General features: G+C 46.0%; 1 protein-coding gene across 6 annotated transcripts in view; it reads right to left on the reverse strand.

Annotated features, from left to right (window-relative positions):
* LOC139582700 (1-phosphatidylinositol 4,5-bisphosphate phosphodiesterase beta-1-like) overlaps window positions 1-23,607 on the reverse strand; it is a 234,110-nt gene that overhangs the window by 205,073 nt on the left and 5,430 nt on the right. For all 6 annotated transcript variants that reach the window (XR_011676403.1, XM_071412939.1, XM_071412938.1 and 3 more), the window contains exon 2: window positions 21,909-21,986. Coding sequence is in view for 5 of the 6 variants with exons in the window: in XM_071412939.1 (XP_071269040.1) it covers window positions 21,909-21,986 (78 nt within the window). In the remaining variant the exon portion in view is untranslated. The remainder of the gene's footprint in view (window positions 1-21,908; window positions 21,987-23,607) is intronic.

Genomic DNA, 23,607 nt, shown 5'->3' on the forward strand with positions numbered 1-23,607 from the left:
GGGCTAGTCTCCAAGGTAATGGAGGAGATGCCCAGTACAAGTAATGGGGTACAGGAGGGGGTTCAGGTGGGGCTAGTCTCCAAGGTAATGGAGGAGATGCCCAGTACAAGTAATGGGGTACAGGAGGGGGTTCATGTGGAGCTAGTCTCCCAGGTAATGGAGGAGATGCCCAGTACAAGTAATGGGGTACAGGAGGGGGTTCAGGTGGGGCTAGTCTCCCAGGTAATGGAGGAGATGCCCAGTACAAGTAATGGGGTACAGGAGGGGGTTCAGGTGGGGCTAGTCTCCCAGGTAATGGAGGAGATGCCCAGTACAAGTAATGGGGTACAGGAGGGGGTTCAGGTGGGGCTAGTCTCCCAGGTAATGGAGGAGATGCCCAGTACAAGTAATGGGGTACAGGAGGGGGTTCAGGTGGGGCTAGTCTCCCAGGTAATGGAGGAGATGCCCAGTACAAGTAATGGGGTACAGGAGGGGGTTCAGGTGGGGCTAGTCTCCCAGGTAATGGAGGAGATGCCCAGTACAAGTAATGGGGTACAGGAGGGGGTTCAGGTGGGGCTAGTCTCCCAGGTAATGGAGGAGATGCCCAGTACAAGTAATGGGGTACAGGAGGGGGTTCAGGTGGGGCTAGTCTCCCAGGTAATGGAGGAGATGCCCAGTACAAGTAATGGGGTACAGGAGGGGGTTCAGGTGGGGCTAGTCTCCCAGGTAATGGAGGAGATGCCCACTACAAGTAATGGGGTACAGGAGGGGGTTCAGGTGGGGCTAGTCTCCCAGGTAATGGAGGAGATGCCCACTACAAGTAATGGGGTACAGGAGGGGGTTCAGGTGGGGCTAGTCTCCCAGGTAATGGAGGAGATGCCCACTACAAGTAATGGGGTACAGGAGGGGGTTCAGGTGGGGCTAGTCTCTCAGGTAATGGAGGAGATGCCCACTACAAGTAATGGGGTACAGGAGGGGGTTCAGGTGGGGCTAGTCTCCCAGGTAATGGAGGAGATGCCCACTACAAGTAATGGGGTACAGGAGGGGGTTCAGGTGGGGCTAGTCTCTCAGGTAATGGAGGAGATGCCCACTACAAGTAATGGGGTACAGGAGGGGGTTCAGGTGGGGCTAGTCTCCCAGGTAATGGAGGAGATGCCCAGTACAAGTAATGGGGTACAGGAGGGGGTTCAGGTGGGGCTAGTCTCTCAGGTAATGGAGGAGATGCCCACTACAAGTAATGGGGTACAGGAGGGGGTTCAGGTGGGGCTAGTCTCTCAGGTAATGGAGGAGATGCCCACTACAAGTAATGGGGTACAGGAGGGGGTTCAGGTGGGGCTAGTCTCTCAGGTAATGGAGGAGATGCCCACTACAAGTAATGGGGTACAGGAGGGGGTTCAGGTGGGGCTAGTCTCTCAGGTAATGGAGGAGATGCCCACTACAAGTAATGGGGTACAGGAGGGGGTTCAGGGGGGGCTAGTCTCTCAGGTAATGGAGGAGATGCCCACTACAAGTAATGGGGTACAGGAGGGGGTTCAGGTGGGGCTAGTCTCCCAGGTAATGGAGGAGATGCCCACTACAAGTAATGGGGTACAGGAGGGGGTTCAGGTGGGGCTAGTCTCTCAGGTAATGGAGGAGATGCCCACTACAAGTAATGGGGTACAGGAGGGGGTTCAGGTGGGGCTAGTCTCCCAGGTAATGGAGGAGATGCCCAGTACAAGTAATGGGGTACAGGAGGGGGTTCAGGTGGGGCTAGTCTCTCAGGTAATGGAGGAGATGCCCACTACAAGTAATGGGGTACAGGAGGGGGTTCAGGTGGGGCTAGTCTCTCAGGTAATGGAGGAGATGCCCACTACAAGTAATGGGGTACAGGAGGGGGTTCAGGTGGGGCTAGTCTCTCAGGTAATGGAGGAGATGCCCACTACAAGTAATGGGGTACAGGAGGGGGTTCAGGTGGGGCTAGTCTCTCAGGTAATGGAGGAGATGCCCACTACAAGTAATGGGGTACAGGAGGGGGTTCAGGTGGGGCTAGTCTCCCAGGTAATGGAGGAGATGCCCACTACAAGTAATGGGGTACAGGAGGGGGTTCAGGTGGGGCTAGTCTCTCAGGTAATGGAGGAGATGCCCACTACAAGTAATGGGGTACAGGAGGGGGTTCAGGTGGAGCTAGTCTCCCAGGTAATGGAGGAGATGCCCAGTACAAGTAATGGGGTACAAGAGGGGGTTCAGGTGGGGCTAGTCTCCCAGGTAATGGAGGAGATGCCCAGTACAAGTAATGGGGTACAAGAGGGGGTTCAGGTGGAGCTAGTCTCCCGGGTAATGGAGGAGATGCCCAGTACAAGTAATGGGGTACAAGAGGGGGTTCATGTGGAGCTAGCTGTGGAGCTAGTCTCTCAGGTAATGGAGGAGATGCCCACTACAAGTAATGGGGTACAGGAGGGGGTTCAGGTGGGGCTAGTCTCCCAGGTAATGGAGGAGATGCCCAGTACAAGTAATGGGGTACAGGAGGGGGTTCAGGTGGGGCTAGTCTCCAAGGTAATGGAGGAGATGCCCACTACAAGTAATGGGGTACAGGAGGGGGTTCAGGTGGGGCTAGTCTCCCAGGTAGTGGAGGAGATGCTGGGTGCAAGTGGGGAGTGTTGAGAGTGATGTGGCTGAGGGGATTCAGAGGTCTGTGTTTCCTCAGTTGAGGAGGATCAGGACAAGTATATGGACATCTCAATTGATATGATAGCAGCTGGTCGACGACTCAATTTACAATCTAGAGGAGATAAATGGGTTCCTGGATCAGACTTTTGGAAAATCTGTCAATTCGGCAGATTTTTTTGATGTTGATAAGTTTGTGAGGTCAGCTGTGATGTTACAGAAGACGGTGGGGTTAGACCAGCTGAGTGAGAAGAAGCGTTTTTGCTTGAGGAAATGTGTTAGTGCAGTCATGGCAGCAAAAGGTAGTGGGAAACATGGTAAGGTTAAGAGAAAATTAAAACAATGATGATGATCATGCCTCATAGGGTGTTTTTTTTCTCTTAATCTGGTTTCTCTGTGGTTTCTTCTGCTTTTCCTTTCTCTTTTCTATATGGAGTTACTACTAATATTAATGGGGGAAGGGACAGGAATAAGAGGGCCTGGGTATTAGAAGTAATAAAACAGAAAAGGCTTAATGTAGTTTTTCTACAGGAGATACATAGTGATTAGGCTAATGAGGTTGACTGGGGTATGTGGTGGGAGGGGCAGCATATACTCAGTCATGGTACTAATTTCAGTGCTGGGTGGCAATTTTGTTTTCCTCAGGCTTAGGGGTGACTGTGGTATCTACAACAGAGCTTGACAAGGGTTGGGTTTTATTGGTCAAGGCAGATGTTATGTTTATTTGTATTTTGGGGGGGAATGTTCGTGCTCCTAATGTATGCAATGTATTGCTGTATTTGATCAAATGAAGGAAACCTTAAGACAGTGTGACCAAGAGGGGTGTATGGTTTTAGGGGGGGACTGGAACTGTACAGTGGATTTTACTGTTGACCGCACCGCTGAAGAACCTCACCTGCGGTCAGCTACTTGCCTGTCTGGTCTATTAACTGAGTTTGAGCTTTCTGATGTGTGGAGAGTAAGGAATACAAAAGTTAGGCAGTACACATGGTTAAAAGTTAATGAAGGTCGCGTCAGTGCAGCAAGGTTAGACAGGTTGTATGTATCTGATCAATACTGTAGTAGGGTTAGAAAGTTAGACAGGTTGTATGTATCTGATCACTACTGTAGTAGGGTTGGAAGGTTAGACAGGTTGTATGTATCTGATCACTACTGTAGTAGGGTTGGAAGGTGTGACATTACTCCTGTGGGTTTCTCTGATCACCATATTGTTACTGTTGATATTCACTTGTCCACGAAGGTCATCACCTTACTGGTATTTTAATGTAAAAGTGTTACATGATGTCATGTTTTGTGAAAGGTTTTTATTGTTTTGGGAAAAATGGAGGGTTACAAAATATAATTTTGAGTCCTTGAGACAATGGTGGGAGGTTGGGAAGGTCCAAATACGATTGTTTTGTCAACAGTATACTGCTCTGTCTCGAATTGAAGTTAAAGAGACTATCAGGGCCCTTGAACAGGAAATCAAATCTATTGATTTGAAGTTGCTCACTCAGAAGGACCGTGGACTAGTCATGAATTGACAGGACAAGAGACATGAACTGAGGTCGTTTCTACATGAAAGTGTGAAGGGTGCCAAGATTAGGTCTCGTTTTGCTACCCTCAAGGATATGGATGCTCTTAATGTTTTTTTTAACCTAGGACAGTCAACATTACAACGCAAACAGATGGTCTGCCTTCGTCTCCCTGATGGGAAGGTGACCACGGACAACAGTGAAATGCGCCAATATGCCGTGGATTTCTACTCTGCCCTCTATAAGGTGGAGGATTGTGATTCTCTGTGTGCTGAACAGTTGTTACATGGACTTCCTCAATTGGGCCCTGAGCAGAAGTTGCTTTGGACTCTGACATTACTCTGCAGGAGCTGCCCACTGCAGTTATGCAGCTCTCATCAGGACGAGCCCCTGGCATCGATGGTTTACCATCTGAGTTCTATAAGCACTTTGGGGGACTATTGGGGGGTTCTCTTCCTGTATCCTGTCAACGTGGTGTGCTTTCATTGTTGCCAAAGGGGGATTTGGCAACCTGCTGCATTGCTGTGTGCAGAATATAAAATTGTATCTAAATGTCTCTCAAACAGGTTGAAAGAGTATCTGGGGCCGTTGGTCCACAAGGACCAGTCTTACTGTGTACCTGGCCGCTCTATTGTTGATAACTTGTTTCTGATAAGAGATGTTTTACACATTTGTAAACTGTCTGAATGTGGGTTTACTTTCTTCGGATCAGGAGAAGACTTTTGACCGTGGGGACCACCAGACCTTGTTCAAAACAATGAAAGCCTTTGGGTTTGGGGATATTTTTGGGGGTTTTGGGTGAGTTTACTGTATGCTGGGGCCTCATGTATGGTGAAGGTGGGGGGTGGTTTGAATTGCCTCATCCCCGTCCAAAATTTCAGGGCAGTTATATTGTCTGGCAATTGAACCAATGCTTTGTTTTTTAAGCGCAAGGCTTACTGGTTTCTCTGTGCCAGGGGTAATGAAGGGTCCCACGATAACACTGTCTGCATATGCAGACGACATGACAGTTTTTATTACAGGGGGTGAGGATGTTAAGGTTCTCTCAAACGCTTTAAAGGTGTATGAGGGGGCCTCCTCAGCTAGAGTCAATTGGGAAAAGAACGAATCGCTGTTGGCAGGTCAGCTTCAGACGGGGTCCGCTCCACGGTTACCAGGGGGGCTTCAGTGGGGCAGAGATGGGATGAAGACTTTGGGGGGTTTTCTAGGCTCCGATGTCTTTCAGAAATAGAACTGGGAGGGTGTAGTGGAGAAAGAGTGTGCCAGATTGTCAAGGTGGAAATGGGTGCTACCCCAGCTGTCTTATAGGGGAAGGGTACTGGTAGCCAATAATCTAGCTGCCTCTCCACTGTGGCACAGACTAATGATTTTACAGTCACCAGGGGTCTGATACAAGAGCTTCAGAGGACCCTTGTCAATTTCTTCTGGTCTGGACAACATTGGATTAAAGCTGTGGCCCTGTACCCTACTGTGCAAGGCCTGGTGGACATTTCTTCCAGGATCATGGCTTTCCAGCTTCAAGCAGCCCAAAGACTGTTGTACTGTGGGTCAACACAGCCTATACATTGTTGATGAGAGAGGGCTGTTTGGGCTTAGACAAGCATATTGTCCTCTTAAAGCTGGAGGGGGGTGATTTGTCTGGCTTGACTCCATTCTATGAGTCTGTTAAACAGGCTTGGAGAGTTTTTGTCAAGTCCCATAAGGCCGGCACGCCACCAGGGATGTGACTTTATGAAGAGCCTCTTTTTTACAACACTGCCATCATCTGATGCGGAGTAGGAGCAGATCGTTGGAGGAGCTGGGAGAAAGAGCGGGGATCCGATCATCTCACCTACTGAGGAAGGTCGTAGCTGAGGTCTGTGATTCCTTGCCAGTACTTCATCGGCAGTATGTGACTGGCACTTCCAATTCTGATCGGTGGACGGAGGGTCTGGATTATTTGTTCCCTGCACTGATTGTTAGTGCTGCGGCGGGGTCATTCGAGGAGGATGTGGGGATGCTGCTTTCCTTCCATACCCCGGAGCTGGGGGGGTTCAAGGAGGTGGGAAAGAAGGACATGTACAGATTATGAGTAAAAGTGTCCCGTGCTTCTTCCCTGGAAAGGGTAAAATTGACGAAGGTGGGTGTGTTTGGTCCAGGTGCATCCCCAAAAGGCTGTTGGCAGTCTTTATATAAACTGCCTATTGAAAAGAGGACAGATGACCTGCAATGGAGGATAATACATGGAGCCATAGCCACCAATATGCATCTGGTACACCTGGATCCTACTGTTGGGGAAGGGTGCCCATTCAGAGTCTGAAACTCTGGCACATCTGCTCTTACAGTGTCCTGGGTTGGTCGGGATGATTGACCTGATCACTAGCTGGTTCTCAGCTCTGGGAGAGGTTTTCTCTTCCTAACAGTTTTATTTGGGCAAAAATACAAGTTTAGTCGAAGGTGTGTAGTTATTTTGCATAATTTTGTGTCAGGGGCAGCTAAATTAGCAATATGGAAGACCCGAAAGAACAGTATTCGGAGAGAGGGGTCTGTGGATGTGGTGGGAATGCTGGAAGGGATGTTGGCAGTGAGACTGAGAGTTGAGTTTGCCTATTACAAAATGGTTAACAACATTGATCTGTTTATGAGTATATGGGGTATTCAGAGGCGGTTGTGTTTAGTTACTGTGGAGGAGGATTTGGTGTTGTGTTTTTAATTGATGTGTAACTATGGTTTTGTTTGAGTGTTTATTGTGTTGTGGGTTCCCAGACCCAATAAAGGTTATTTAAAACTCTCTCTCTCTCTCTCTCTCTCTCTCTCTCTCTCTCTCTCTCTCTCTCTCTCTCTCTCTCTCTCTCTCTCTCTCTCTCTCTCTCTCTCTCTCTCTCTCTCTCTCTCTCTCTCTCTCTCTCTCTCTCTCTCTCTCTCTCTCTCTCTCTCTCTCTCTCAATTCAATTCAATTCAAGTGGCTTTATTGGCATGGGAAACATATGTTAACATTGCCGAAGCAAGTGAAGTAGATAATATACAAAAGTGAAATAAACAATAAAAATGAACAGTAAACATTACGCTCACAGAAGTACCAAAATAATAAAGACATAAAAATATCTTATTATGTATACAGTGGCTTGCGAAAGTATTTACCCCCCATTGGCATTTTTCCTATTTTGTTGCCTTACAACCTGAAATTAAACTAGATTTTTGGGGGGTTTGTATCATTTGATTTACACAACATGCCTACCACTTTAAAGATGCAAAATATTTTTTATTGTGAAACAAGCAAGAAACAAGACCAAAAAACTGAAAACTTAACTATTCACCCCCCCTCAAAGTCAATACTTTGTAGAGCCACCTTTTGCAGTGATTACAGCTGCAAGTCTCTTGGGGTATGTCTCTATAAGCTTGGCACCTCTAGCCAATAAGACAAAACTGCTCCAGCTCCTTCAAGTTGGATGGGTTCCACTGGTGTACAGCAATCTTTAAGTCATACCACAGATTCTCAATTGGATTGAGGTCTGGGCTTTGACTAGGCCATTCCAAGACATTTAAATGTTTCCCCATAAACCACTCGAGTGTTGCTTTAGCAGAATGCTTAGGATCATTGTCCCAGTCTCAAATCTCTGGAAGACTGAAACAGGTTTCCCTCAAGAATTTCCCTGTATTTAGCACCATCAATCATTCCTTCAATTCTGACCAGTTTCCCAGTCCTTGCCGATGAAAAACATCCCCACAGCATGATGCTGCCACCACCATCCTTCACTGTGGGGATGGTGTTCTCGGGGTGATAAGAGGTGATGAGTTTGCGCCAGACATAGCGTTTATCTTGATGGCCAAAAAGCTCAATTTCAGGCTCATCTGACCAGTACCTTATTCCATATGTTTGGGGAGTCTCCCACATGCCTTTTGGTGAACACTTTAAGCAATGGCTTTTTTCTGGCCACTCTTCTGTAAAGCCCAGCTCTGTGGAGTGTAAGGCTTAAAGTGGTCCTATGGACAGATAGTCCAATCTCCGCTGTGGAGCTTTGCAGCTCCTTCAGGGTTATCTATGGTCTCTTTGTTGCCTCTCTTTGTTGCCTCTCTGAGTTTTGGTAGGTATTATAAAAATAAAAAAACGGAAAAGTGTGCGTGCATATGTATTCATCCCCTTTGCTATGAAGCCCCTAAATAAGACCTGGTGCAACCAATTACCTTCTATGCACAAAACAATCTTTGTCCCTCCCCCAAAATGTAACTGTCATGTCATGTACATGTCATGTATTGTTAGAGGCTGAGAGCTTAAAGTGGAGTGTCCCTAGAGGAACCTTCCACTCTTCTCCCCTCCCTCACCCTCCCTCACCCTCCCTCACCGTCCCTCACAGCACACGTTTGTTTTACTATCCTTTTGGAGACCAAACAATTGATTCCCATTTCAAATCCTATTTCTCTAACTCTAACACTAACACTAACACTAACCCTAACCCTAACCCTAACCCTAACCTTAACCCTAACCTCAAACCCTAACTCTAACCACTAACCTTCACCCTAATTGTAACCAGGGCCCTAAATGAAAAATGTTTATTGGTAGCAATGGATTGAGATACAGCCTATATGTCACGTGTGCTCCCTCTCCGGGCTCTATGTCACCAGGCTGCTCGTTATGGCGCACACCTGTCACCATCGTTACACGCACCTGCGCATCATCACTCACCTGGACTCCATCACTTCCTTGATTACCTGCCCTATATATGTCACTCCCTTTGGTTCCTTCCCCAGGCGTCATTGTTTCTGTTTCCTGTCTGTGCGCTGTTCGTATTATGTTTACTTATTCAAATCAAATCAAATATATTTATATAGCCCTTCTTACATCAGCTGATATCTCAAAGTGCTGTACAGAAACCCAGCCTAAAACCCCAACAGCAAGCACTGGCTAGGAAAAACTCCATAGAAAGGCCAAAACCTAGGAAGAAACCTAGAGAGGAACCAGGCTATGAGGGGTGGCCAGTCCTCTTCTGGCTGTGCCGGGTGGAGATTATAACAGAACATGGCCAAGATGTTCAAATGTTCATAAATGACCAGCATGGTCAAATAATAATAATCACAGTAGTTGTCGAGGGTGCAGCAAGTCAGCACCTCAGGAGTAAATGTCAGTTGGCTTTTCATAGCCGATCATTAAGAGTATCTCTACCGCTCCTGCGGTCTCTAGAGAGTTGAAAACAGCAGGTCTGGGACAGGTAGCATGTCCGGTGAACAGGTCAGGGTTCCATAGCTGCAGGCAGAACAGTTGAAACTTTATTAAAACACTCAGTCCCTGAACTTGCTTCCTGACCCCCCAGCGTGCATCGTTACACTATATTAGGCCTTCATGAATTCTAGCTACTTTGTGCCCTAGCAACTAATATGTAATACTGTGAAGACATTTGTTTATTATAAAAGCTCAAATGTTGATATGAATACATGTCATTGAAATTACAAAGTCATTTGTGGAATATTTGGTTTCTACATTGTGTAAAATCACTATTTTCCTATTGAGATGCATTATATAGAAAATTGTACACTGTCTCTTTAAAAAGTTTGCTATGAAAGATAGCTCTTGAAGAAGCTATCCCTTTTCCTTTCTTGCTTTGCCCCCAAATGTTTGAATATACTGGTACAGTTACCAGGTTGTTAGCTAGCTAATCAATGATGTAACATGACTGAATAAAGTGTAAACAAATTGTTTTATAACGACTCGCGACATGGTATATGAATTATAAAATGCAGTCCCGGCGATCTGCTATAGGAAGATAAAAATGTTGACCGGTAATATGGGTCAGATCTTGACCTGGTTGGGCTAGAAGCAAACTGTTTTTGCTGTAGTAATGGTTAATCCATAACGCTATCAAATCTGTACTCGCTTTTTTCTCTAGGGCACTCTGTAACAACGGTAAGTGCAGCCTTATCATCACAGCAACTATTTCCTGAGAGATTTTTTTCCTAGTCGCGCAGTGCTCCCAAAATAAAACTCCTGGTCGCATAGCAAAATATACAAACATTTTATAAAAACTGGTTGCACTTTAGAGCCCTGATTGAACCCCTAACCCTAAACCTAACCCCTAAGCCTAAGCCTAAACCTGACCCCTAACCCTAACCCTAAACCTGACCCCTAACCCTAAACCTGACCCCTAAGCCTAAACCTGACCCCTAAGCCTAAACCTGACCCCTAACCCTAAACCTGACCCTGAGCCTAAACCTGACCCCTAACCCTAAACCTGATCCCTAAGCCTAAACCTGACCCCTAAGCCTAAACCTGACCCCTAACCCTAAACCTGACCCCTAAGCCTAAACCTGACCCCAAACCCTAAACCTGACCCCTAACCCTAAACCTGACCCCTAAGCCTAAAAATAAAAAATTCATTGTGGGAACTGGCAAAATGTCGCCACTTGTCAGATTGTTCCTTGCTTTACTATCCTTGTGAGGACTTCTGATCTCCACAAGGATAGTAAAACCAAACACAGACACAGGAATGCTTGCATCCACACACACAGGAACTCTTGCATTCACACCCACATAAGCACGCACGCACGCACGCACGCACGCACTCACACACACACACACACACACACACACACACACACACACACACACACACACACACACACACACACACACACACACACACACACACACACACACACACACACACACACACACACACACACACACACACACACACACACACACACACACAGAGAGAGATCAAATACCCTGGAGTGGAGCGCAAACATCAGATGAGACGAATAACAAAAGCAGCTCATCAAATCTGAAGAGGGAATAAGAGATGACTGCACCTGGCATTTCAAGGTGCATATTATTGTATGGCTACCATGGCAACTAGACAGAATGGATGTCAATATAGTGAGGTCCATCAAACACACCAGTTTATACACACACACACATATACACACACACATATACACACAATCCACCAATCAAGAAGCGCTCTCCACCGATGGTAGAAGACTTCATTTCTACCCTTCACAGAAGCACCGGTTGCTTGTTGGGCACTGAAGGAATGTGTGTGTGTGTTTGTGTGTCACACACAGTATGTAAACTCTGTAGTCAAATGTGCTGTGTGCTGATAACGACAGCAATAGGCTGTTCTCGAGTTGGAAACAGAAAGGAAAACACTGCACATTGCTGCTCATGCTCCCAGGTGATGTTTATTTATAACGTGTCGACCCTTAGGTCTTCATCAGGCATCCATATCCCAGGTGGGGGTGGAAGGTCATATATATAGGGGCAGTACTCAGTGACATCACTTCCTGAAACAGGAGGTAAAAAATGTTTCACATAGTTTCACAATATTAACATTCAATGTGTCACGTTCGTCGTAGTGAGGAGACCAAAGAGCAGCGTGATGTGAATACATCTTCTTTAATTATAACGAAGAATAATAACCAAACTAATACAAAATAACAAAAACGAACATGAAGCTAAATATAACGATTGCAGACATGCAACATCACATAGACAATCACCCACAAACCAAACTGGAAAATGGCAACCTAAATAGGATCCCCAATCAGAGACAACGATAAACAGCTGCCTCTGATTGGGAACCAATCTAGGCCACCATAGACATACATAATGCCTAGACTACATACAATATTCAATTAGGACAGGGAACGATATGTAAACTAGAAGCCGTGGCATACTGAGGTGTGTGTGTTAATCCTCTGTTACACAATATCGGTGATGATTGATGACTCTTAACTTTTGGCCTGGTGTTGTGTGTGTGTGCATTTGTGCAATTGCGTTTGTGCATGTGATTCTGCGGTGTGTGGATTAGGTCTGGTTGGGTTGACAGGGCTCTACAGTGACACCATTCTATTCACACATGCACCTAAATATTTTGCTGTGCACCTGAAATTTTAATTTAGAATTTAGAAAAATAAAGAATTCTAGCTTTATTACCTCAAAATTATTTCATTGTGCTCCTAAATGTATTTGTGTGCACCTACATTTTTTCACTTGCACCTACATTTTTCCACTTACTTCCTTGTAAAAAAGGTTAACGTACAGTAGAGTCCAGGTTGAGGGACACATGGGGACATAAAACAAGAAAGATAGTGACTTGGAGAACTATGACCACCGGAGTTTTCATACCAGCAGTCTGTTTAACAAGACAATATGGCAGAGAGACACAGAAGCCGGGATGCTGGACACACACACACAGGCATGCACACACTCTCTCTCTCACACACACACTCTCTCACACACACACACACACACACGTCACTTTAACTATACATTCATGTAAATACTACCTCAATTGGCACGACCAACCAGTGCTCCCGCACATTGGCTAACCGGGCTATCTGCATTGTGTCCCGCCACCCACCACCCGCCAACCCCTCTTTTACGCTACTGCTACTCTCTGTTCATCATATATGCATAGTCACTTTAACCCTACCCACATGTACATACTACCTCAATAAGCCTGACTAACCGGTGTCTGTATATAGCCTTGCTACTGTTATTTTCAAATGTCTTTTTACTGTTGTTTTATTTCTTTACTTACCTACCTACACACACACACACACACACACACACACACACACACACACACACACACACACACACACACACACACCGTTTTCTTTCACACTGTTGGTTAGAGCCTGTAAGTAAGCATTTCACTGTAAGGTTGTATTCGGCGCACGTGACAAATAAACTTTGATTTGATTTGATGCACACACTCTCTCACACACACACAGACACGTATACACACACTCTCTCACACACACGCGCAAGTTTTCACATGAATCTTGTTCTGGACGCAGCTCTGCAGAGTGGTCACTACAAATCTGAGTTTAACCCTAACCTTAACATCACTTCTCACCCTAATGCCGAACCCTAACCTTAAATTAAGACCAAAAAGCTCAATTTTGTTTTGATGAATTTTTTCAATATAGCCAATTTTGACTTTGCAGCTGGCCGATCTAAGGGGAAATCGCTCAGTTCTGCCTCCAGGACAATAAACGTCAATCTGCCACACACACACACACACACAACAGGCACGCGCAGCGACGTGACTCAGTGCCAAGATCTCTCTCACTGAGCTGTTGAAGGATTGGGACACATTCTTTTGTTTTTCACATAACAATGAATAGTTCTGTCCAGATGTCTCAATCCCATTCAGCCACCTACAAACCCCTGGACAACCACCACCAGCGGAAAACATAAAACCCTTTAGTTTGCCCTGCCTGACCAGTGTTTCTCCTATATTCACTTAGCAGCGTTTTGTTGTAATGTTTTAGTCAGTCATATAGCAAAAGAACACGGCATAATCCACGGCAAAATGTGTAGAATTGCAGAAAATTTGCTATAAAAGTGCGTGCGTGTGTGTGTGTCTAAGAGCTAGAGGCGCGATCTGTCCACTGGTTCTCTGCTCCTGAGGAATCTAAGGAATGCTTTAGCTCTGCAGGCCATCAAGCTGTGTCTCACACACACACACACACACACACACACACAGTGGACATGTGTAATGATGTGGACTTCTTTTAGTGCAACAGCTTGTAACGGTACATTTATAACGGTATACAACAAAATACATACAGGCCATAAAGCACACAACTTTGCAAATACAGGACATTGTAACAGTACATTACCCCGCAGACACTCTATGTTAAGGCACATTGTAACAGAACATTACCCTGCAGATACTCTATGTTAAGGCACATTGTAACAGTACATTACCCTGCAGATACACTATGTTAAGGCACATTGTAACAGTACATTACCCTGCAGATACACTATGTTAAGGAACATTGTAACAGTACATTACCCTGCAGATACTCTATGTTAAGGCACATTGTAACAGTACATTACCCCGCAGATACACTATGTTAAGGCACATTGTAACAGTACATTACCCTGCAGATACACTATGTTAAGGCACATTGTAACAGTACATTACCCTGCAGATACTCTATGTTAAGGCACATTGTAACAGTACATTACCTCACAGATACTCTATGTTAAGGCACATTGTAACAGTACATTACCCTGCAGATACTCTATGTTAAGGCACATTGTAACAGTACATTACCCCGCAGATACTCTATGTTAAGGCACATTGTAACAGTACATTACCCTGCAGATACACTATGTTAAGGCACATTGTAACAGCACATTACCCCGCAGATACTCTATGTTAAGGCACATTGTAACAGTACATTACCCCGCAGATACTCTATGTTAAGGCACATTGTAACAGTACATTACCCCGCAGATACTCTATGTTAAGGCACATTGTAACAGTACATTACCCCACAGATACTCTATGTTAAGGCACATTGTAACAGTACATTACCCCGCAGATACTCTATGTTATGGCACATTGTAACAGTACATTACCCAGCAGATACTCTATGTTAAGGCACATTGTAACAGTACATTACCCCGCAGATACACTATGTTAAGGAACATTGTAACAGTACATTACCCCGCAGATACTCTATGTTAAGGCACATTGTAACAGTACATTACCCTGCAGATACACTATGTTAAGGCACATTGTAACAGTACATTACCCTGCAGATACTCTATGTTAAGGCACATTGTAACAGTACATTACCTTGCAGATACACTATGTTAAGGAACATTGTAACAGTACATTACCCCGCAGATACACTATGTTAAGGCACATTGTAACAGTACATTACCCTGCAGATACTCTATGTTAAGGCACATTGTAACAGTACATTACCTCACAGATACTCTATGTTAAGGCACATTGTAACAGTACATTACCCTGCAGATACTCTATGTTAAGGCACATTGTAACAGTACATTACCCCGCAGATACTCTATGTTAAGGCACATTGTAACAGTACATTACCCTGCAGATACACTATGTTAAGGCACATTGTAACAGTACATTACCCCGCAGATACTCTATGTTAAGGCACATTGTAACAGTACATTACCCCGCAGATACTCTATGTTAAGGCACATTGTAACAGTACATTACCCCGCAGATACTCTATGTTAAGGCACATTGTAACAGTACATTACCCTGCAGATACACTATGTTAAGGCACATTGTAACAGTACATTACCCTGCAGATACTCTATGTTAAGGCACATTGTAACAGTACATTACCTTGCAGATACACTATGTTAAGGAACATTGTAACAGTACATTACCTTGCAGATACACTATGTTAAGGAACATTGTAACAGTACATTACCCCGCAGATACACTATGTTAAGGCACATTGTAACAGTACATTACCCTGCAGATACACTATGTTAAGGCACATTGTAACAGTACATTACCCCGCAGATACTCTATGTTAAGGCACATTGTAACAGTACATTACCCTGCAGATACACTATGTTAAGGCACATTGTAACAGTACATGTACACACAAATACATACTGTACTTATACACTCTTAGACAAAAAGGTGCTATCTAGGCTGTCCACATAAAATAACCCTTTGAAGAACCCTTTTTGGTTCTAGGAAGAACCCCGTTTGAGTTCCATGTATAACCCTTTCCACAGAGAGTTCTACATGTGTAACCGGTGTGAAATGGCTTGCTAGTTAGCGAGGTGCACGCTAATAGTGTTTCAATTGTTGACGTCACTCGCTCTGCGAACTTGAAGTAGTAGTTTCCCTTGCTCTGCAAGGGCGGTGGCTTTTGTGGAGTGATAGATAACGATGCTTTGTTGATGTGTGCAGAGGGTCCCTGGTTCGAGCCCAGGTAGGGGCGAGGAGAAAGACGGAAGCATCATGTAACGACATTCTACGTCGTCCTCCTCCTCAGATGAGGAGAGGAGAGAGGGATCAGATGACCAATGTGCAGCGAGGTATGTAGACATGAATGAATTTATTAGACACGACGAACACTGACACGAACTATACTTGAATATTTACAAAATAACAAACAAACAACGTAGACTAACCTGAACATGCAAACTACATATAACGAAGCACGCATGAACAGGAACGAACGAACGAACGAGACGAGACAGTACTGTGTGGTGCAAATAAACACAGACACAGCGACAATCACCCACAAACAAACAATGTGAAACCACCTACCTTAATATGGTTCTCAATCAGAGGAGATGAAAACCACCTGCCTCTAATTGAGAACCATATCAGGTCACCCATTTACCAACATAGAAACACATAACATAGAAATGCCCACCCACACTCACGCCCTGACCGACTAACACATACAAAACAACAGAAAACAGGTCAGGAACGTGACATAACCCCCCCCTCAAGGTGCGTACTCCGGACGCACTACCAAAAGTCTAGGGGAGGGTCTGGGTGGGCATCTGACCACGGTGGTGGCTCAGGCTCTGGACGAGGTCCCCACCCCACCATAGTCAATCCCAGCTTCCGTAGCCTCCTCAAGGTGGCGACCCTCGCCACCGACCTTGGACTGGGAACCCTAGACCTGGGTCCCGCTGGACTTCGGGGCAGCCCCGGACTGAGGGACCGCTCCGGACTGGCTGGCGGATCCTGGCTGGCTGGCTCTGGCGGGTCCTGGCTGGCTGGCTCTGGCGGGTCCTGGCTGGCTGGCTCTGGCGGATCCTGGCTGGCGGAAGGCTCTGGCGGATCCTGGCTGGCAGAAGGCTCTGGCGGATCCTGGCTGGCGGAAGGCTCTGGCGGATCCTGGCTGGCGGAAGGCTCTGGCGGATCCTGGCTGGCGGAAGGCTCTGGCGGATCCTGGCTGGCGGAAGGCTCTGGCGGATCCTGGCTGGCGGAAGGCTCTGGCGGATCCTGGCTGGCGGAAGGCTCTGGCTGGTCCTGGCTGGACGGCTCTGGCTGGTCCTGGCTGGACGGCTCTGGCTGGTCCTGGCTGGACGGCTCTGGCTGGTCCTGGCTGGACGGCTCTGGCTGGTCCTGGCTGGACGGCTCTGGACAGACGGGCAGCTCTGACGGCTCGGGACAGACGGGCAGCTCTGACGGCTCGGGACAGACGGGCAGCTCTGACGGCTCGGGACAGACGGGCAGCTCTGACGGCTCGGGACAGACGGGAGTTCTGGGCAGACTGGCAGTGCAGGCGGCTCTGGACAGACGGGCACACCTGTAGGGAGGAGACGGAGAGACAGCCTGGTGCGTGGGGCTGCCACAGGACCCACCAGGCTGGAGAGACCTACAGGAGGCTTGATGTTAAGAGGCACCTGAAGGACCGGGCTGTGGGGGAGCACTGGAGCTCTGGTGCGCAGCCTTGGCACCACTCCCCCAGGCTGGAATACTACTCCAGCCCGTACCCTCCAGAGTGCAGGCACAGGTTGAACCGGGCTGTGGATGAGCACTGGAGATCTAGTGCCTACTACGCGCACCTCTCCCTTAGGCTCCACTCCCACATTTGCCCGGTACGAGCGGAGCGTAGGCATAGGACGCACTGCACCCTCCCAGCGCCCCGGAGACACAGCACGCAGAGCCGGCACAGGATAACCTGGACCGAAACGGCGTACCGGAGACCAGACGCGCTGAGCAGGCACAATACGCCCCGGCTGAATGCCCACACTCACATGACACTTTCGGGGGGCTGCCCTATAGCGCACCTGGCTATGGGCACGCACTGGCGACACCGTGCGCTTAACTGCATAACACGGTGCCTGACCAGTGACGCGTTGCTTATAATAAGCACGAGGAGTGCGCTCAGGTCTGCTACCTGGCTTAGCCACACTCCTCTCTAGCCCCCCCCCAAAAAAAATTCTGGGGTTGCCTCTCGTACCTGTCGCGCTGCCGTGCTGCCTCCTCATATCGCCGCCGCTCAGCTTTCGCTTCCTCCAGCTCAGCTTTGGGGCGGCGATACTCCCCAGCCTGTGCCCAGGGTCCTTCTCCGTTCAAAATCTCCTCCCATGTCCAGGAGTCCTGGGATTTCTGCTGCTGCTGTCGCTGCCCTTTTCCCCGCTGCTTGATCCTTTGGGGGTGGGTGATTCTGTAACGACATTCTACGTCGTCCTCCTCCTCAGACGAGGAGAGGAGAGAGGGATCAGATGACCAATGTGCAGCGAGGTATGTAGACATGAATGAATTTATTAGACACGACGAACACTGACACGAACTATACTTGAATATTTACAAAATAACAAACAAACAACGTAGACTAACCTGAACATGCAAACTACATATAACGAAGCACGCATGAACAGGAACGAACGAACGAACGAGACGAGACAGTACTGTGTGGTGCAAATAAACACAGACACAGCGACAATCACCCACAAACAAACAATGTGAAACCACCTACCTTAATATGGTTCTCAATCAGAGGAGATGAAAACCACCTGCCTCTAATTGAGAACCATATCAGGTCACCCATTTACCAACATAGAAACACATAACATAGAAATGCCCACCCACACTCACGCCCTGACCGACTAACACATACAAAACAACAGAAAACAGGTCAGGAACGTGACACATCACTGTTACACATGGAACCCAAAAAAGTTCTACCTGGAACCAAAAAGGGTTCTAACTGGAACCAAAAAGGGTTCTCCTATGGGGATTTTTCTAAGTGTGTAAACACATTCCTACATGTCCTCTACAATCCAGACACACACCACGGTGGGTTCCTAGAGGTAGATGCTCTGGTTGTGACACAGTGTGTTAGGTAGAGATAGTGCTCTTATTTATCCCTAATTGACTCCCTACTGGCCACGCTTTGTATCAATTTGACTTATCGAGTATGTGGTCAGAGCTATAGGAGATAATGGAATGCATACACACACATGCACACACACGCATACACACACCCGGGGCTCATCTCTCAGCCTCATTGTTCCACCCTGCTCTCTGACACTAGCAGATAGAGGAAGAGATGATGAATAGAGGCCAGAGAGATACTCTCAATTCTCCTCTCACATAAACATCACACTCAATACTTATCATCACAGACCTCACACACACATACAGTATACTGTATACACACACACACACAAACACACACACACACACACACACACACACACACACACACACACACACACACACACACACACACACACACACACACACACACACACACACACACACACACACACACACACACACACACACACACACACACACACACACATAGTGTATTCGGAAAGTATGCAGACCCCTTGACTTTTTACACATTTTGTTACCTTACAGCCATATTCTAAAATGGATTAAAAATAAATAAATGCCATCAGCAATCTACACACAATATCCCATAATGACAAATCAAAAACAGGTTTTTTGATTTTTTGGCAAATTTATAAATAAATACAAATTATCCCTCATTCCGACCCTTGATATGAGACTCGAAATTAAGCTCAGGTGCATCTTGTTTCCAATATTTCCACAACTTGACTGGAGTCCACCTGTGGTAAATTAAATTGATTGGACATGATTTGGAAAGGCACACACCTGTCTATATACGGTCCCACAGTTGACAGTGCATGTCAGAGCAAAAACCAAGACATGAGGTCGAAGGAATTGTCCGTAGAGCTCCGAGACAGGATTGTGTCGAGGAACCAATCTGGGGAAGGGTACCAAAACATTTCTGCAGCATTGAAGGTCCTTCCTAGAGTTGTCCGCCTGGAGTTTCGTGTTTGCCAAAAGGCACCTAAAGGACTCTCAGACCATGAGAAACAAGATTCTCTGGTCTGATGAAACCAAGATTGAACTCTTTTGCCTGAATGCCTAGCGTAAAGTCTGGAGGAAACCTGGCACCATCCCTACGGTGAAGCTTGGTGGTGGCAGCATCATGCTGTGGGGATGTTTTTCAGCGGCAGGGACTGGGAGACTAGTCAGGATCAAGGGAAAGATGAATGGAGCAAAGTACAGAGAGATCCTTGATGAAAACCAGATCCAGAGCTCTCAGGACCTCAGACTAGGGCGAAGGTTCACCTTCCAACAGGACAACGACCCTAAGCACACAGCCAAGACAATGCAGGAGTGGTTTTGGGACAAGTCTCTGAATGTCCTTGAATCGCCTAGCCAGAGCCCAGACTTGAACCCGATCAAACATCTCTGGGAAGACCTGAAAATAGCTGTGCAGCAACACTCCCCATCCAACCTGAAAGAGCTTGAGAGGATCTACAGAGAAAAATGGGAGAAACTCCCCAAACACAGGTGTGCCAAGCTTGTAGCGTCATACTCAAGAAGACTTGAGGCTGTAATTGCTGCCAAAGGTGCTTCAACAAAGTACCGAGTAAAGGGTCTGAATACTTATGTAAATGTTATATTAATTTTTTTATCAATTTGCAAACATTTCAAAAAACTTGTTTTTGCTTTGTCATTATGGGGTATTGTGTGTAGATTGATGAGGGGAAAAAACAATTTAATTAAATTTAGAATAAGGCTGTAACGTAACAAAATGTGGAAACGCTCAAGGGGTCTGAATACTTTCCGTCGAATGCACCACACACACACACACACACACACACACACACACACACACACACACACACACACACACACACACACACACACACACACACACACACACACACACACACACACACACACACACACACACACACACACACACACACACACACACACACACACACACACACGGGCCCTGGCACACATGCAAGCACGCACCAACCCTGGCACATGTGTACACACACGCAGGCACGGCGCACACACACACACACACATGCACACGCACACACACACACCTCTGGTCTTCTCCTGTCCTCATCACTAATGGCCTTTGCTCTTTAGGGATAATGGTTATAACAGAGGGGTTTCCCGACTCTTCCCCTCTCCTCTCCTCTCCTCTCCTCCCCTTTCAACTCCTGTCTGACTGGTCGTGGTAATAAAGAAGAAGTTTTTAGGAATAACTGCCCGTGTAAATGTCACTGATTCAGCTCAGTTCACATCACATACAGTATAGGACTGCAGTGAGGAGGTAAAGCAAGTAAACAATGCTTTCGGAAAGTATTCAGACCCCTTGACTTTTTCCTAATTTTGTTACGTTACAGCCTTATTCTAAAATTGATTAAATAAAACACTTTCCTCAGCAATCTACACACAACACCCCATAATGACAAAGTGAAAACAGGTTTGCACATTTATCAAAAAAACTAAACAGAAATAGCTTATTTACAAAAGTATTCAGACACTTTGCTATGAGACTCGAAATTGAGCTCAGGTGCATCCTGTTTCCATTGATCATCCTTGAGATGTTTCTACAACTTGATTAGAGTCCACCTGTGGTAAATTCAATTGATTTAGATATGATTTGGAAAGGCACAAAACTGTCTATATACGGTCCCACAGTTGACAGTGCATGTCAAAGCAAAAACCAAGCCATGAGGTCGAAGGAATTGTCCGTAGAGCCCTGAGACAGGATTGTGTCGAGGCACAGATCTGGGTAAGGGTACCAAAACATTTTGGCAGCATTGAAGGTCCCCAAGAACACAGTGGCATCCATCATTCTTAATTAAATGGAAGACGTTTGGAAGCACCAAGATTCTTCTGCGAGCTGACCGCCCTGCCAAACAGCAATCGGGGGAGAAGGGCCTTGGTCAGGGAGGTGACCAAGAAGTAAGTATGCTTAGGATAGTATGTAATATGTTTTTTCTTTCAGTGTCACAATAAGTACAACCCGATTTCTCCTAAATGTATTTCCTTCTAAATGAAGAGTATCTCTAACATCTCTGCCTATAAAAAAATCAACTGTTTCCTGGTTCAACTCAAGTCCTCTTGATCTTTGAGAAGGAAATGGGATGTCACTGAACGTGTAACTATTGGTTATTATCTTCCTTCCGTGTAATACCTTTGTTATTATCTTGCTTCCGTGTAATATATTTGTTCTTACCTTGTTCTGGTCAGTCCAGTACAGGAAGTAGCCCTGGGGGTCGACTCGTAAGGTCACAGGGGTCACCGTAGTAGAGTCCTGTAGAGAGAGAAAGGTACCATTTGTGAGAGAGGGAAAGGTGTGTGTGTGTGTGTGTGTGTGTGTGTGTGTGTGTGTGTGTGTGTGTGTGTGTGTGTGTGTGTGTGTGTGTGTGCGTGCGTGCGTGCGTGCGTGCGTGCGTGCGTGCGTGTGTGTGTATGCGATAGAAAAAGGAGTAAGCTGCCGTGTATGTTATTGTCTGTGAGAGATACCATCCTACACGCACACACACACACACACACACACACACACACACACACACACACACACACACACACACACACACACACACACACACACACACACACACACACACACACACACACACACACGCACACACACACACACGCACACACACACACACAGATTGGCAGCCCTAGGCCAGGGCCGTCTTTACATAGCAACTGCAGATATTATTGGCTGTTTCTATAAAAAGCTGTGGCGTTTCTGTCCGTAGTCGCCAGCCCAGCGCAGCGCTCAGCTGAACAAACTGGATGATTATCCTTGCCCTGAAGAATAACACAGGATTATATACAACACCACTGAACACACTTTTAAACGATTCCCATATCGCCATGTTGCATCACAGAACCAGACCTAATGGTTTTCTGAGAAAAAATTATATAGATCTACGACTGTATGGTATAGATCTACGACTGTATGGTATAGGTCTACGACTGTATGGTATAGATCTACGACTGTATGGTATAGATCTATGACTGTATGGTATAGACCTACGACTGTATGGTATAGGTCTACGACTGTATGGTATAGATCTACGACTGTATAGTATAGACCTACGACTGTATGGTATAGATTTACGACTGTATGGTATAGGTCTACAACTGTATGGTATAGGTCTATGACTGTATGGTATAGATCTATGACTGTATGGTATAGATCTACAACTGTATGGTATAGACCTACGACTGTATGGTATAGATCTACAACTGTATGGTATAGGTCTATGACTGTATGGTATAGATCTACAACTGTATGGTATAGGTCTATGACTGTATGGTATAGATCTACAACTGTATGGTATAGGTCTACAACTGTATGGTATAGGTCTATGACTGTATGGTATAGATCTACAACTGTATGGTATAGGTCTACAACTGTATGGTATAGGTCTATAACTGTATGGTATAGATCTACAACTGTATGGTATAGACCTACGACTGTATGGTATAGATCTACAACTGTATGGTATAGGTCTATGACTGTATAGGTATAGATCTACAACTGTATGGTATAGACCTACGACTGTATGGTATAGACCTACGACTGTATGGTATAGATCTACAACTGTATGGTATAGACCTACGACTGTATGGTATAGATCTACAACTGTATGGTATAGGCCTACACCTGTATAGTATAGGCCTACAACTGTATAGTATAGGCCTACAACTGTATGGTATAGACCTACGACTGTATGGTATAGATCTACAACTGTATGGTATAGACCTACGACTGTATGGTATAGATCTACAACTGTATGGTATAGATCTACAACTGTATGGTATAGACCTATGACTGTATGGTATAGACCTACGACTGTATGGTATAGACCTACGACTGTATGTTGTTCATTATGTTGAAGGTTTGTCATGGCCGT

This window comes from Salvelinus alpinus, chromosome 8 (assembly GCF_045679555.1).
Source record: "Salvelinus alpinus chromosome 8, SLU_Salpinus.1, whole genome shotgun sequence".
NCBI lineage: Eukaryota > Metazoa > Chordata > Actinopteri > Salmoniformes > Salmonidae > Salvelinus > Salvelinus alpinus.